Source organism: Mesoplodon mirus (genome assembly GCF_964341445.2).
Source record: "Mesoplodon mirus genome assembly, chromosome: 13".
Lineage (NCBI taxonomy): Eukaryota > Metazoa > Chordata > Mammalia > Artiodactyla > Ziphiidae > Mesoplodon > Mesoplodon mirus.
The window spans coordinates 85,909,134-85,925,315 of record NC_138989.1 but is presented as its reverse complement, the minus strand read 5'-3'; the positions used below and the strand labels follow the sequence as shown (position 1 = coordinate 85,925,315).

Sequence of the window (16,182 nt, the reverse complement as noted above, 5' to 3'; positions counted from 1 at the left end):
TATGGCTTCTTCACCAATGGACTTTACCAGTAAACAGAAGAAAACATAGACCAATGGTAAAAGCAAGGTAATAAAGACCACAACAATGACAGAGTCTGGTCCAAAGAACTCGCAGCAGCTATAAATTAACTGTCACGCCCTCATTGCAGAAGTGCTTCACCTGCAAATGTGCCAGGACTGGGGCCCCTTCAAGAGACAGACGGTTGGGGAGTCCGACATCTGCCCTATCAGCTGCAGGACCCGTCTGGGGTCAGGCCTCTCTCAATGCCCTGAAGGAACCCCAGTGAGGACTCCCCACTTCCCTTCCATCCCTAAATGCCATGATCCCAGCATCACTGATAATGCTGAGTTACCTGTTCAGTGATTTGTTCAGAAAGCATCTCTGATAGAAGCATGTTAAGCCCTCTTAGGAACATACTCCCTTAGCCATGAGCTAAGCCTGGACCTCTCAGGTGACAAAGGCTTCTAAGGAGACACAAGTGCTCTGTGGGCCTTTCCTGGTGGCAACGTTCCTCCAGGAAGGAGGGAATCTTGGCAGAAGGGTTGGTAGGAGTGGAGGGCTGGCTGGTTTGTCTGCCCACTTATCCACTGGCCAAGCGGGGTCCAGCTTGTGTCGGGCACCCCCCAGGGCCATGGAGGGCAGAGGCAAGGCAGCCGTCAGCCTGGCAACTTACATGGACACAGTGCAACATGGCAGAGCTCGGGAGCAGAGTGGGCACTGGCCACCGCGTTGGGAGGAAAGACCCCTCGAGTGGCAGGAACTCAGCGCTGAGAAGTTCTTCCAGGCGTGGGCTGGCGTGCGGCCCTCGGGAATGGGGCTGCAGAAGCCAGGTCTGGAGCTCACTGCTGACGGGTGGAGTGCAAGGCAGAGCCCCGTACAGAACAGAATCTGCTTCTCACCCCGCCCCTACCCCGCAGAGAGGGGCCTGGGCAGGACACAGTCATGTCCCAAGGACCCCCCCACAGGGATGTGGAAAGGACCCTGGGGCCCTTAACATTTGCTAGGACTGTGTGTTCCCATGGGACGGTGCCAGGGGAGGGACAGTTGAACGGCTTGCCTGGCATTAAGTGCTGGTGACCAAGAAAACGGGGGTCCCTGCAGAGACACTGCAAAGACGGCACAACCAGGACCAGGAGACCCAGGAGACCCAGGATGCAGCGGAAGGCAGGCGCCAAAAAGCCCTGAGCTCTCACCCTTAAAGAGGCCACAAGAGGAGAAACAGGGCAGGCAGAGGAGCCAGTGGAGGCAGCGGGGGCTCCCTGCTGAGCGGCCCTGTCTGTCCCCACGGCTGGGCGCACTGCCTACGAGCAGGTGACAGCCACTGGTCTTCACACCAGACCTTCCTCTCCCGCTCATTCAAGAAGCTGCGGGCACGGGGCCGGTCCCCTCCCTGCTGGGAAGCACAGACACACAAAAGGTTTGTCCCCAAGACCCTGGTTTATGACTCCCTGCTTCTTACACCGGATTTCTGAATCCTGGTTTCTGCTGCTATTTCTGAACGACTTGCAAAGAAATTCTCGGCTTGGTCACACATAACGCAGCAAGGAATTGCAGAACCTCTAGAACGAAGCTAAATGATCACACTTTGCAAAGCTGGACACACACTAGACAAGTGTATGATCGTATTACTTACAGGAAAATATAATTAGGCAAGTAAATATATATATATGTATATACCTATGTCATATTGAATTGAAACATTAGCTTCTTATAGAATATGTACAAAGTGGATTCCAAATGAGAAAAAAATATTTTTTTAGAATTTATTGTTTCTATTTTCTTTTACTTCAAACCCCCCATCAACGTGGGCCAATTAACTGTCAATTGTATTAACAAAAATATGTTTATATTTTCAGTTTCCACTTTTCTGAGGGCATCATTCATCTATCTCATGGTAATAAATAACCCTTTGGATGACATATGATGATAAGGGAGTATCCAAATAATCCCAAATTAATGCCTGAAATACACACATATTTTATAGGTGAGCATAAAAGAAATAAGTGGACTAGAATCTACTAATTTGTATACTAACCTAGGGATGAATACACTTCTATTACATTCCACATGCAACTTCATCGTGTATTTCTGCAGAAAAAAAAGCATTCATTAAAAGCCAGCAGAATTATTAAGTTGGACCCTAGTAAGAATTTTACACTTGAACTAGAATGCAATTATTGAGGCCGCTGATATTCTGACGAGCTACGCTGCGGACACTGCCTGCGAGCATGACGAAAATCGTGCCTGTCCAGGGGATGCAGATTTTTCAGTATTAGAAAAATTTTTGTAACATATTTTTCTTATACATCCTCACAAATGTTCTAGATGGTTTCTATTATTCCAAATTTCCTCCAAAAAAAATGTATTTGCCTACGGCCCTTATCTTTATATTTTAGAAAACCGTGTTTTGTTTTTCTGGTTTTTAAATGCAATCGGGAGCCAAGGATTTACTTTCACTTTGCCTGCACTATGGCTCTGAATAAATAAAATCTTTAGTTATTACCCTTTTCCGTTAAAATGAACAGGAAGTAAGAAAACAGTGATATCTAAACATTTCAAATGAGCACAGCAACAAGTACATTTAATGATAAAGCCACTGATGATATTTTTCACACTTCAAAAGACGGACAAAGCTGTTTCACTGCTCTCTGTGTGTGTGGCTACCCTTCTGTTTCTCCAGTTATACTAAATACAGAGAATATCAGTAAAATGACAAAAATGGCGGCACCTCTATCTCAGAAAAGTGCTTTTTACTGCAAAAGCCTTAAAAAGGGCAGGCGCCCGTTCTCACAAACAGAATGAGGGGGAAAGATGTTTTCCAAAATGAATTTTCAGGGGATAATTCTTTTCAAAGTAAGATAACTTCAGGGGTGAGGCAATTCTGCAACTGAATCTAACATCTGTTTTAAGTCATAAAGGCCATTCGATTTTGTGGGTTGTACAATTCGCTATTTAACCAACTTTCTACAAAAGCGTGGTGAAATGGCAGCTTTTAAACCAAGGGCACAGCCACTTCGCTGGCTGGAAGGGAAGGCCCGGGGGCCTCCAGGCAGGAGAGGCCAGCGACAGGCTGCACTGCCCCCAAAGTTGGGGCAGACGTGACTCCGAGGCTCTGGGCTCAGGTAACGTCCACTGTGTGGCAGCTTCCTGGCACCGGCACCAAGGTGTTTTATCTGTCAGAAAACACTGGCATTTGGCAAAAGTGGAGAGTAGTAGATGGTGGGCTGACGTAGCTACTAAATAGAAGCTATGAGCTTGTGCACCATCTATACCACCAAAATACCGCAGGCTCCAACCAGGAATAAATCCCCTGGGCCCCTCACTCCAACACCTTCCAGCAGGGCTCAGGACTCCATTGCTGTGAATGTTCTTTGGCCCACAGCAAAAAAAAACATTGACAAAATTCTGCTTTTCAGACCGTTATTGTCTCTGTGTACTTGACAGCAGCCTTTAGAACTTCACCTGCTAGCATTAAATTCTTGAGCTTGGGTGAAAAGGGAGCGAATATGCCACATCTCAAGCCCCTCTTCTGGAGCAGCAGCAAATCAAATTATTTTTCAATTAAACTAGCTTTGTGCTTAAAAGAAAAAAAAAAAAAAAAAAAGGCTATGACTCTAGTTTTTTTTTCCCCACACAGAGAAAAGCAGAGCCATCGCCTCTCCTAAACCCCATGATTCGGGCATGATCTAAATGGCTTAGTACTCTTGGATAATACAGCTCATAAAATGAGATCTCCTACCAGAGATCTCAGCATCACTAACTGTGCTCTGAACTCACAGGCAATCCAGTGACGGGAGCTCTGCATTTGGATGGCCTTTGATGGACCTGACGCAGGGCTCACACGCTCGCTCGCTCTCTCTCTCTCACCCAGCCAGGTCTATGTGTGAAGACTGCAGGAACCTATGATACCCCATCAGGGGATGAACAGAGATCTGGGGCTGCCAATGTCACCTGCCCTTTCCTGAGGGAGGAGGGCCCCCTTGAAGAGCACAGCACCTCTTCTTTTCCTTCCTTTGCCGTGGGACACACACAGCAGTTACACTCTCGCAGGCTGTGCAGTGCCCTGCACAGCGCATCCATCTCAGCCGATTTCCTCCCAGGGATCCAGTCTTCAGTAGGAAATGCCCAACTAACAGATACTCTGTGCTGGACTTTCCCTTCAAAACGTCTGGTTTAAGAGACGCAAAATCAGAAACACCCATCTTGGTGGAATACAGACCTATAAGGCAAGGATGCTTCAGTAGCTGGGAGGCGGGGGGGTGGATATGCAAAGGGGTGTGAGCACATGTTTGCGGTGGCGAGGAGGGGGCCTCTCATGACACTGAATCCGCTTCAGGGAGCTCTGTCAGTACAAGTCAGGGTCGAGGGCTGGCCGAGATTTAACGCGCAGAATAATCAGCGCACTCAGTATAAGAAAACACCACCTCTCTTCTGTTATGTCCACACGATGGGCGGTGGGAGACAACTTGATATCGTTTGCTACATGCCATGACGATGAATAATTTGCCACAGACACTGCCTGAAAGTCCCTTTCTAAGCAAGAGGCTCCCCCTCCCAGGGAACTGTACGCTCGCATCTCTGGTACAAGCCCTGATAAGACAAGAATTTCCCAGACTTGAACTACAGATTCTGTAGTTTCAGTAAACAAATAGTATAGGGCCAAAGGGGGCAACTCCTTAAAATAAAATAAATCAGAAGAAAATGAGAAACCAAAAAGGCAGCAGTTTTAGAAACTCCGTATCCTTACGGTTATCATAAGGAAACGGCTCAGGTCTACAGCAACAGCCTCTAAAAAGTCCTGATGTTTTCTTTTTAGCAGAGCGTCATACCTTTTAAAATGAAAAGCATGATGCAGTGTCAAAAAAGAGCTAAGAAGGCATTTTAAATATCAATAAAATAGTTTAAAATGAACACTGACATACCCCTGAAAATGCGGGGGTTTCTGTAAATGTCTTCACTTTTTTTAAAAAAGAGACACACCCGTACAGCATGCTTTCCTGTTTGTTTCCATAGCTTTAGGTAGCGCCAGCTATGTTCTTGAGTCCAACTTCTAAAAATACCAGTGTGGAATTCACCACCTCCTTACTATTCTCTTTTTACCTAAAGGCGAAAAGTAAATCCAGTTTCTCTTCACTGATTGTAGGCCTGGCTTTCATTTGTGCAGTAGTCCTTTTGATAACAATGCCTAGTTAAAACATCCATTAAAAGTCTGTAGCAGGCATTTAATGGAAGGAAAATCTAATAGGGTTCCACTGAAACTCCTTCATTAGCTTTGAAAAGAGTTCTCTCCTATAGTGCTAACAGACACAGACAGACAGACACACACACACACACACACACACAAGGGAAATGGAGCCAAAGAGAGACAGAGACAGAGGTGAGAGAGAGAGAGGCGCGTTCACATACTTAGGGATGGATTATAAATCTTGGAAAAGAATTAGGTCGAATATTCTTTGCTTTTTCTCGGCTACCTAAACCAACTCTTCCTAAATGAAGAGCTCATGTTGTAACTCTCACCTGCTGTCTCCAAGCCGTAAAAGGAAGACTCACAGGAACACAGGGCTGAAGTGAACACTGTTTGAGGCCATCCGAGCTTGGAACACCCGAAAACATTCTCCACCAGGCAAAAGGCAGGACTGAATCAGGCCCGAGACGGGCAAAGCAAAATCTCCAGGAAGAGGGGCTTGAGTGTCGTGTTCTGACCCACAGCCCTCGCCGTCCTGGAGGAAACTGGCTTCCAGTCTGCCTGCTGGGACTCGGGCAGCGCTCAGCTCATCCCCCAGTCAACAGAGGAGACAGGCCAGGCCGGCGTGGATGTCCCTGTGGATGCTGTGCCCCAGACGGCAAAGTTCACCCCGCAAGGGCGCAGGGGGTCGGAGTCCAGGGCAATGCCACTCCCTGCCGTCAGCCCCCCTCCTTCCTGATCTGACACACACAGTCCGACAGGCTTCAGTCACCCTTTTCCTAATGTACAGCCCACACTTGCTAGAATACTTCCTTCTTTATCAGGAACTTGTCTTTTTTGGGTTTTGTTTTTGTTTTTCTTTTTAATTAATGTATTTATTTATGTTTGGCTGCGTTGGGTCTTCGTTGCCATGCGCGGGCTTCTCATTGCGGTGGCTTCTCTTGTTGCAGAGCACGGGCTCTAGATGCGCGGGCTTCAGTAGTTGTGGCTCATGGGCTCTAGAGCACAGGCTCAGTAGTTGTGGCGCACGGGCTTAGTTGTTCCGCGGCATGTGGGATCTTCCCGGACCAGAGCTTGAACCCATGTCCCCTGCATTGGCAGGCGGATACTTAACCACTGCGCCACCAGGGAAGCCCATCATTTTTGGTTTTGATTTGGGGGGGGACCCTGGTTACCAAGCTGTATGGGTTTCCCGTGGTCTCACCCCAGCCCCCCTTTTTCCACAAGCCCTGCTACTTCCGGAACGCGCATGGTGTATTCCAGCTGAAAGCCGGCACCGAGACCCAGTTAACAATTTCAAGAAAAGGCAAAACCATCGAAGTTAAACTCAAAGGAGAACTGTGTACTTATAAAATACGTTTACAAAAAGCTTTTTGGACTCTCAAGCTAATTGAGAGTTGCCAGTCAGAAGACTTATGTTACAGATGAAACTGTATGGTGCCTGTCTGTCATTCTCCTAAATCCGAAGATTCCTCAGCCATTCCTACTGATTCTGCTAAAGGCCGCTGGGACATGGCAGGGAGAGGATTCCCTTCCAACCGCCACTTACAAGGACAAATGCACATTTTATTCACCCTTCAAATGACCTACAAGATGCCTGCTCCACAAAGCCCGCTGAGCATCCCCCAACCCACCCAGACAAGAGGCATCCCTTTTGGCTTGGACTCCCGCTAACAAGCTGTGTGGAAGTCCCCTGTACCCTGTATCACTTCCCATGTTATTAAGAGACGGACGTGCAGCCTCATCTCCCCAACTCAACCTGTGAGCTCGCGGGGTGAGGTCCAGTCTGCTAATGTCGCGTCCCTCAAAGGGTTTCCTGGACACGGTGGAACCTCCAGAATGGCTGTCAGAAGAATGGGCTGGAAGTAACCGGGCTACGTCACTCGTGTGTGATGAACGCCTCGTCCAGAGGTGGCAAAAAGCCCCAGAAGAGTAAACCAGGCCTGGCGGTTACACCCCCCAAGGCCAGGGGCCCAGCCAGCCCAGCCCCCCTCCCGGCTGCGTTCCCGGCCCCTCCCTCCACCAGGCCTGCCCTCCTGAGGGGCTGGATGGCAGCCCTACCCCTGCTGTCCCTGGTGTGCAACCCCGGGGCAGACGTGCAGGGGGAGTGACACACGCTTGCTGGCGAGGCCCCTCGTGGCAGGACGGAGACACGGCCGGGAAGGACAAGGAATGGGACCACCAACACAAGGGACACATGTGCCTGAGAATAAGTGGGAGCCACTGAGAAGCCCCTGGGAGGCCGTGGGTCCGGGCGGCGGTGCGGGTTCACCGGCGTTTCCATCTCAAGTCGCTGTGCTCCCCAGAGATGCCCACACCGCCTTCACCACCACATCAAGCAGCCCTCGCTCCATGAGCATCTGTCCTGTGGGTGCGGGCCCTTCCCCGGGACAAGGTCACAGCCGTGTGACGTCCCCGACAGGGTAGCAGACAGCAGCTTCCACGCCATAACCCCAAGCGAGGAACACGGTGGGGTTCGGTCCTTCAAATGCCATGGCAACGGACTCAAGGTGACTGATGCTACACCCACTGACCGGCCTCAGTGTGTTTCATGAGGTTTCACGCAATCACGGTTCTGCACGTTTCTCGGGGAGGAGCCCTCTGGAGGCCCTTCCTTTCTGTCACCATCCCACTGGGTAGAGGTGCAGACTCCTCGCAGCAGATCAGGAGTCACCTGTTGATACAAAAGTCCCCATGAGGGCCGGTGGTTCCTTCCTGTCACTTTGGGGTTGGCAACAGCCATGTTCAAAACACCGAGTGGACTAGATGTTTCTGTTAGTTGGCTATGATCAGCCATCGCTATTGGTTATCAATATCGGATATTTACAAGTCGTCCTGAGCACACATGCGACTTCTCTAATTTCATCTGCAGTTAAAAGCTGTTGCCCGATGATAAGACATACAAGTTTCTCCTTTGGTATCTACAGTGGGTTGACTAGGTCCCCCCAAATCCATGTCTTCCCAGAGCCTCACAAAGTGATGTTATTTTGAAACAGGGTCTTGGCAGATATAATTAGTTACACTGAGATAAGGTCATAAAGATTAGGATGGGGGGCTTCCCTGGTGGCGCAGTGGTTGGGAGTCTGCCTGCCGATGCAGGGCACACAGGTTCGTGCCCCGGTCTGGGAAGATCCCACATGCCGCGGAGCGGCTGGGCCCGTGAGCCATGGCCGCTGAGCCTGCACGTCCGGAGCCTGTGCTCCGCAATGGGAGAGGCCACAACAGTGAGAGGCCCACATACTGCAAAAAATAAATAAATAAATAAATAAATAAAGAGCAGGTCTGACTGGCTGTTAACAATTATTGAGTGACTCCGAAGATCAAAATTGAGTAGGTCTGTGTTTTGTGATGGTTACAAAATTGCGGGTGGGATCCCTTGTTGAGATGACTTAGGACAGGGGAGAAGAGGGAGCACCAGGACACAACGCTACGACCCTATATCCAGACAGGACGCTGTGTGCGACCAGGCAGAGCTCCAGGTGAGCCCACAGGAGGCTTCCACCAGGGGAGGTGGGACCCTCCAAACCAAAGAGGAATCTGTGGTGCTTCGGGCCAGGGGTAGGTGGAAAGAAAGAGCGTGCTCAGGGGAGAGAAAGCACGGAGCACAGGGGCCCGCACAGAGCCCACGCAGCACCTGCGAGAGGGCGGCTCTTCCAGGACTGAGACAGAAGGCGGAAAGATGCTCAGTGACCCGCCCTTTGGATATTCACGGGACCCTAACCATTTGCAAACCATGAAGTTTCTTAGGAAACCTGTAGCACATTAAGTTTCATCCACATCTAAATATTTCATAAAATTTCCAAACTTGGCCAAAAAAAAAGAAGTGGCAATGTCTTTCTCTCTTTAAAAGCCAACTCATTGTCCTTGAAATTTGCTGAACCATCACTTTCAAGGAAGAATGATGCATCGAAAACCAAGTACAAGAGAGGAAAGGAGAAGATGGACAGTCTTTGAAAAAATTCCATATTTAGGGTGGCAGAGAACGAGTTTAGATTTGCTTGGTAATGCTACAGTTTACTTTTGTCAATGTTAAACTCTGCAAGGATATTTCTATTTCCCAGGGTCGAAAGTTCATAATTTATCTTGGAAGGATAAACTCTTCCAATGGGCTCCAGGAGGGACGTCAAGCACTTTAGTCCAAATTTTCTCCTATTCATAACACATAACAAAGAAAAGCAGAGACACAAACAACCACACCCTGCCACAGGCTCAGGACTGTCAACAAACACAGGGCTTCTCAAACCAGGGGCAACAGTGCTGAGCTTTCTCCCTGATGTTCACGGAGCATTTTCCTCATGTTTACTGCTTTTGAGCCTTTTGCTTCAAACATAAGTGTGTAAATCCCATACAAGGAACAAGACCCCACTTTAATCTCATTCAAAAACATATGTTCAAGAGAGTGAGAATTTTTTTAATAACCAACCATTTACAATGAAAATTTAATTCAGCCATTTAAATTTTGTATAAAAACTTCATTTTATAAGTTTATTATTTTTTATAATTATTTCATAATTTTATAAAAATGAAATGACATAATAATTTGCCTAATCAGCACACGGTCAAGGTGGCCCTATTCTTCCATAAGGAAATCATCACATGACCATACTTCTGAGTTGTGGGGGAGGGGAAATGCCAAAAAAGTGTCTTTTAGGGGTTCGAAGGGAGCTTAGCTTCAAGGTGCCCTTGAAATTTTAATCAAAAAACAAAATAAAACATTAGCACCACAATATCAACTACTCATCTAATTAAGACCATTATCCTACCAGACGAGGATCTGAACAGGGGGTGTGCCACAACGCCGATGAAGCTTCGGGCCCCCACCTTGCACCAGCCCTTTCTACAGCCCTGAGATCTGTGTGTCCATGGGGCCACCTGCGATGCGCAGAGCGCCACACTTCCACCGGGGCTGGGAGGGCAGCTGTCTCCTCCCAGCCCAGCCCCCTCCATGGCACACCTCCCAAGATGGCCATCGTGGTCTCATCTGGATAGGATAATGGTGGCTGAGTTGTGTGTGATGTCACATGTCTGATGGACCTCAACCATCCGAGATAAAAGACCACCTCCCCTTACTGGCACCAGAGGGGTGGCTGGACCATCTTTCCATGTGGCTACACCACATAGAAAACCAGATGCCTCAGGCAACTCATTAATTATATGTTATTTTTCTGGATTTTGTCATGTTTTTCAGCTTTTTAAGATTTGTGGTTTGCTGTGATTTCCTTTCTCGTACTAAATAAATCGTCATCCTCATACCTAACATTTTATTCACAATTTTGTACTTATTTTCTTAAAGAAGCTCCCCCCGCAAACCTGGCTCCTGCCCCAGCACCAGACACCATGAAATTCACAGACTATCCCTTGGGTCTCCATCTCGAGTGTTTAAGCCCGTGGGTCGCTCCCCGAGCTCTGCTGAGGCTCCGAGGCCAGACTCCTGCCTCCGATGAGCACAACTCAGTTGGTCTCACTCCAAGAACATGCTTCCCCTGTACAGAAAACAAATCACGTTTTTTCCTAGAACCCTGTGACTTAATGTCCCAGTTTGCCGATTCTCGGTAATCTTAGAGCTCCCAGCATACCCCACACAGGCAGCCCCAGGAGCTGCCTACTCGATGTCCACACTTGGCCTATGGAGTTTCACGGTGTTAATAGCCGTACACAGTAGTTAGACAATGTCCAGCAAACCCGTCCATCAATGCTTCAGTACGTGGACCGCATCTGCACTCGCCATGTCCTGACTGCAAATGTCTGCTTGCACCTCACACACAAGACTGCACAGAAGAACTCACCAGTGGGTAGCTCAAAAGAGTTAAAAACAAAGTATAAGCCTGTTCAAGAAGGCTTCTGATAAATTAATATGTGAGACACAGGATGAGTTATTTAGAAATGAGGGCTATTTCTAAACACCCCTAACCTTTGAGCTTGATGTGTTAGAGAACATCCAGGCTCTCCTTCAAAATCATGTTGCTGCCACTGGAGAAACAGAAACAGAAACAAACAAAATAGTGTGTGTGTGTGAGTGTGTGTTGTGTGTGTGTTGGTGTGTGTGCATGCGTACACGTATGTACACACATATTCGTATATATATATGCAGGTGAGGGGTAAGATGTTTGTTCTCCTCTCACACGTGCAGCATGAGAAAGATTCACAACCATGGTACAGGAACCACTCTGACACGCAACTTTCAAAGGAGAACAGAGCTCAGGAATCCTCTGGTCCAGCTCCTTTGGTTTGTACTTGAAGAATTCGAGGTGCAAGCTGCAGCACGTGAGCAGAAGGGCCAGGGATTATCCAGGCTTCAGCCCAAAGCCCCCTGCAGAGTTCTACCCCACACCCCAACATTCCGAGACAGATTCCAGGGAGCTGTGTGACAAAAATTAAAACATGAACCACCTACGGGTGGTTTCAGAGGCCAAGGAATCAAACCTTCTGGGCTTGATTTGTGTGACCTTATGTATCTTATTCTCAGTGACCTCAAGACAATCTACATGACCCCAACTTCAGTAAGCCTCACTCTATACAATGGAGATAAGAGTAGGATCACTATAAAAATTAAATTACATAATACGAGGGCAGTGTGCAGGAATACGGTAAATTCAGTCACCCTACAAATGTTTATTGAGCACCTACTATTTCCCAGGCACTGTTCCAGACACCATGTGGACAGCAGTGAACGAAACAGACAAACCCCATCCCTCTGGGGCTTAAATTTTAGAGAAAATGTCCACTACTATCATTGGTATTATTATCATTAGATGCTGGCATTTGCAAAGGTGCACTGAGAAGAATGCCACACAATATTTTATAACCAAATAACTGAATTTGTCCCTTAAACATGTGTTTTATAATCTAATGTCCCCAGGTGCAAATGCAACCTTGGAGATATTGTCCTAAAGGAAATGCAATTATGTAACAACCTAAATGGGAAAACAATTTTAAAAAGAATAGATACAAGTATATGTAAAACTGAGTCACTTTGCTGCACACCTGGAACTAACACAACATTGTTAATCAACTATACTCCAATATAAAATAAAAAGTTAAAAAAAAAGAAAAGAAAAAGAAATGCAATTTGGCAGCAGGCTTTCTACTTCTGGTCCAGCTGCATCCCGTCCCCAGTAAGAGGCACAGGAAGACACAGCTGCAGAGCAGTTTTAAAGAGATGGGAATTTTCTAGAATTGGGTCTGCAAATACCCTGACTACCTACCTTAATGATTCCAGGGGAGGCCACCGGGAAGAATGTGTGACACACCTGTCACATGGGGAGGGACTGAGACACACCAACACCCTCAGAACATCAGCAGGGCCACTGGGTGATGACCAGCAGGGCCACTGGTGATGACCAACAGGGCCACTGGGTGTGACCAGCAGGACCACCGGGTGATGACCAGCAGGGCCACTGGTGATGACCAGCAGGGTCAACGGGTGATGACCAGCAGGGCCACTGGTGATGACCAGCATGGTCAGTGGTGATGACCAGCAGAGCCACTGGGTGATGACCAGCAGGGCCACTGGGTGTGACCAGCAGGGTCAACGGTGATGACCAGCAGGGCCACTGGTGATGACCAGCAGGGTCAACAGTGATGACCAGTAGGGCCACTGGTGATGACCAGTGCTCACAGCACTTAGCACATGCCCACTATGTATCGCACAGAATTTCTCTATTAGACACAGATGTAGATGCAATGGCCAAAAAGAGGACTCTGATCTGAAGAGAGTACGGCCAGAGTCAGCAGTGCAGCAGGGAGAGCAGTCTTCTAACTAAAACTGGAAGAGCTAGTGTGAAGGGACTTGGGACATGAGAGGACCCCCCCGCAGGAAGCAGAGTGGCCTCCCTGCTGTCCCTGGCAAAGGCAAAAGGCAGATTATGGATGAACTACGTGGAGTCACAGAGGAAAAGACAGGTGAGAGAAACTGGAAAATGGATTTTTTTGTTTCCCATATTCAATCCTGATCACATTTATTTCATCACTCAATGAAATTTTTACATCCACAGGATGCATAATAAAATATTTTAGGTAAAGTTAGTATTGATAACCACTATAGTTTTCAAAATATTCTCACTCTACTGCGAGATCCATTAGCTCAAGGACCTTCCTACTTATTTTTTCTTTCCTCTCAAACTGTCTGGAAACCAGCAGGTGCTCAAAATAAGTATTTACTGGAAAAATAAACCAACAAATGAACAATTGGAGAAATGAGCCCATGAACTCTGAGGTAGGAATCAGTGTGAGCTAGAACAGTCCCGATTCACAGTGGGGAAATCTAATGTTTAAGGAAAGGATAGGACCCCTCTAAGGATTCAGGGATGGTCAGTTTGGGGGTTGAGATTAAAGCCATCCCAGTGTTTTCTGCCCAACGGCATCAATGCACAAGCTGGGGTCACGCCGGAAAGTTCCCGAGAAATAATAATGAGAGTCAGTGACCCAACTCTGCATGTCAAGACAGCAAGGCGATTGTAGGTTTCAGGTCAGTATTTATTTCTTATTTCTTATTTATTTCGATATTTATCTCTGGTTCCAAGAGGATTTAAGGCAGCTCGATGTGTGCTCAGGAAGGTGCCTGGATTGAACCTCACACGGGATAATGCGTGTGAAGCAACTCCCAGTACAAGTGCAGTGGGTATACCACCGGCTCTTGGCAATTGGAAAACCTGGGTGCAGCGGCTTAATGCCTTCATCACTCAAGAGGGAAAGAAACTAATAATTATCAATATTGTCACTAGTAATAAAAGCAGTTTCTCAACAGAAAAAATCTTTCCATGTGCTGGGTCTACTGAGAAGACAAAGGAAAAGGCACTGCCATCCACCACAAGACCTAAAACTCATCTAAAAACCCACCATAATATCACAATTTCTCCCTCGAGTGTTTTATGAACAGCAAATATGAAGAGAAAACAATATATTCTTCCTGATAGCCTTGAACTAAGTTTATAGAAATGTGTGTGTATAAATATGTCATATTTAACAGAAAACTTAATGGAAATATCAAGACCCATTTTCTGAATGGGGGTTGCTAACCAAGAACTAGCACACGAGCACACTAATGAAGGCCATCTCAAAAACAAAAGATACAAAGTTTAAGGGGGAGAAAAACCCTTTCAAATAACCATGCAAAAGCCCTGGCAAAGCAGTTATTATTCCCAAAGCATCGCCACTAACCCATCGTCCAGAACTATATTTATTATGACTTATTAGATTTTGGAGCAATTGTCCTCTGAAGAGCACAGATACTGCAAAATAACTTTTAAAAGTGGGCACAGATTTTATGAGGAACATTTTGAAAGCCAAGTGTCATTGGAAATTGGTAGAGGAGGTAGACGAGAGAGAAGGAAAGGGGCAGGAGAGCCGCGGATGAGCAGAATCGGGGTTGGGAGAAGCCAGAGCAGCAGCAGCGGGGGCAGGTGTGCAGGGAACCAGCAGCTGGAATTTCAAAGTGCAATAAAGGCTCCGAGGGGCCACCCCATGTCTCTGGCCCACAGCCTGGCCCGGTCAGTCACGTGGCCAGCCATCATGTACACGTGGGATGCGGAAGATCCCCCCACTTACAGGATATATTTCAGCTCCTGTCTGTGTAGAGAGGGGCCCATCTAAAATTAGCATCTTCTCAATGACATGATGTGGAATCTGAAAGAGAACAAAACCCCGGGTGTGGCCTTGCATTTCAAAGAAAACAGCAAAAAGGGATATAGGCGATGTACAAATAACCCTGCACTCTTAGGCGCCCCCTAAAAAAGGTATTTTTTTTAAAAGCATTTTAAAAATCAATTAATCAATCCTCCCAACCCACTGCATAAAGGAAGCCTTACCAGTCAGTGTACTGCATCCTACACGGGGAGCAGGGCGGCCACGCAGGTGTGCAGTGAATGAGCACCTCAGTGTGGACCGTCCAACATTTCAAAGGACGAACAGTCTTCCCGAGTGAGAAATGAAGGCAGCTCGACACAACCCCTCAAAAAGGAAGTTATTTACAGGGTCCTTTAAACTCCAAAATTCTGCGAGTTACTGAAGATCGTTAACGCCAATCCATGGGCTGATTCACCCCATCCTACCCCGCCGGAAAAAGGAAAGGACCCCAGCATGTCTGTGATTCCCGTGTGTGAACCCTGGTCATCCAGAACCCATGGCCCGAACGTGCTGTGCGTCTCAGCACGTTTCTTACAGGCGTGGGTTGGGAAAGCCCTCATTTTAGTATTGTTACTGTGTTTATATATTCACCAGGAAAATCGACAGGAACATTGGAGCTTTGTTAAGAGAGGGCTTCTGTTTTTTCCTCCCTAAGTAAACTGTGCTACGATACTAATTCCAGATTCCTCCCCCAAAATGAGAGAAGGCTGTACTTCACGAGACGCAGGAGAATATACCGGCAGTAAAGTATGTTTCTACAGTTCAAAGTTTTAAATAAGTAAGCGGGAAGGCTGCAGATATAACGAATATCACTCCTCTCTGTGGGCATGGGAGAACCGCTAGGCGAGAGTGAGAGGTGAGACCAGCCCAGGACTCAGAACCTCGGAGGCAGCGGCCAAGCCACGGACGACGCGTGGCTTCCACAACAGGCAGGTCTGTGAAATGGGCTCATGCACGACATGACCCACAACCTCTCCCCTCATCTCCAAAATCCAAACAGCTCTGAGAACCTAAGGGTTTCTCCTAAATTTGTTATGGAAAGTCTAGCCTGCCCTGACCTCATTGACAGTAAAACCCAAACGCACATGAGGGTACATGGTTTCTATTTATTCACCCCAAGTACCGTGAATATTCATACGTTTCACTGTAGGAAAATCACGTTTCATTAAGCCGAGGATGCAGCAAATAGACAATACAGGCATTGAAGCTCTTTTCAAAAATCTAAAAAATTCTGACTTCCAAAACCTCAAGGATTTCAGGCAAAGGATTGTGGGTCCTCCGTTGAAACTTCCCCACCGGTTGTCTGGGGGCGGGGAACGCACCAGGGCTCCCTTTACAGTTTACCTGGAGTCTCAGTATATACCGGGCACAT

The 16,182-nt window shown here is 47.4% G+C and overlaps 1 protein-coding gene across 2 annotated transcripts in view; it reads right to left on the bottom strand.

Annotated features, from left to right (window-relative positions):
• The window catches only part of TSHZ1 (teashirt zinc finger homeobox 1), a 74,002-nt gene that overhangs the window by 37,366 nt on the left and 20,454 nt on the right, over positions 1–16,182 (bottom strand). The window contains exons 1-2 of one of the 2 annotated variants that reach the window (XM_082641179.1): positions 5,519–7,138; positions 2,037–2,089 (exon numbers count right to left, since the gene is read on the bottom strand). The exons of the other annotated variant lie outside the window; for it this stretch is intronic. Of the exons in view, the coding sequence (XP_082497305.1) occupies positions 2,037–2,070 (34 nt within the window). The 5' untranslated portion in view covers positions 2,071–2,089; positions 5,519–7,138. Of the gene's footprint in view, positions 1–2,036; positions 2,090–5,518; positions 7,139–16,182 lie in introns of those variants that run through there. 2 annotated transcript variants of the gene reach the window in all.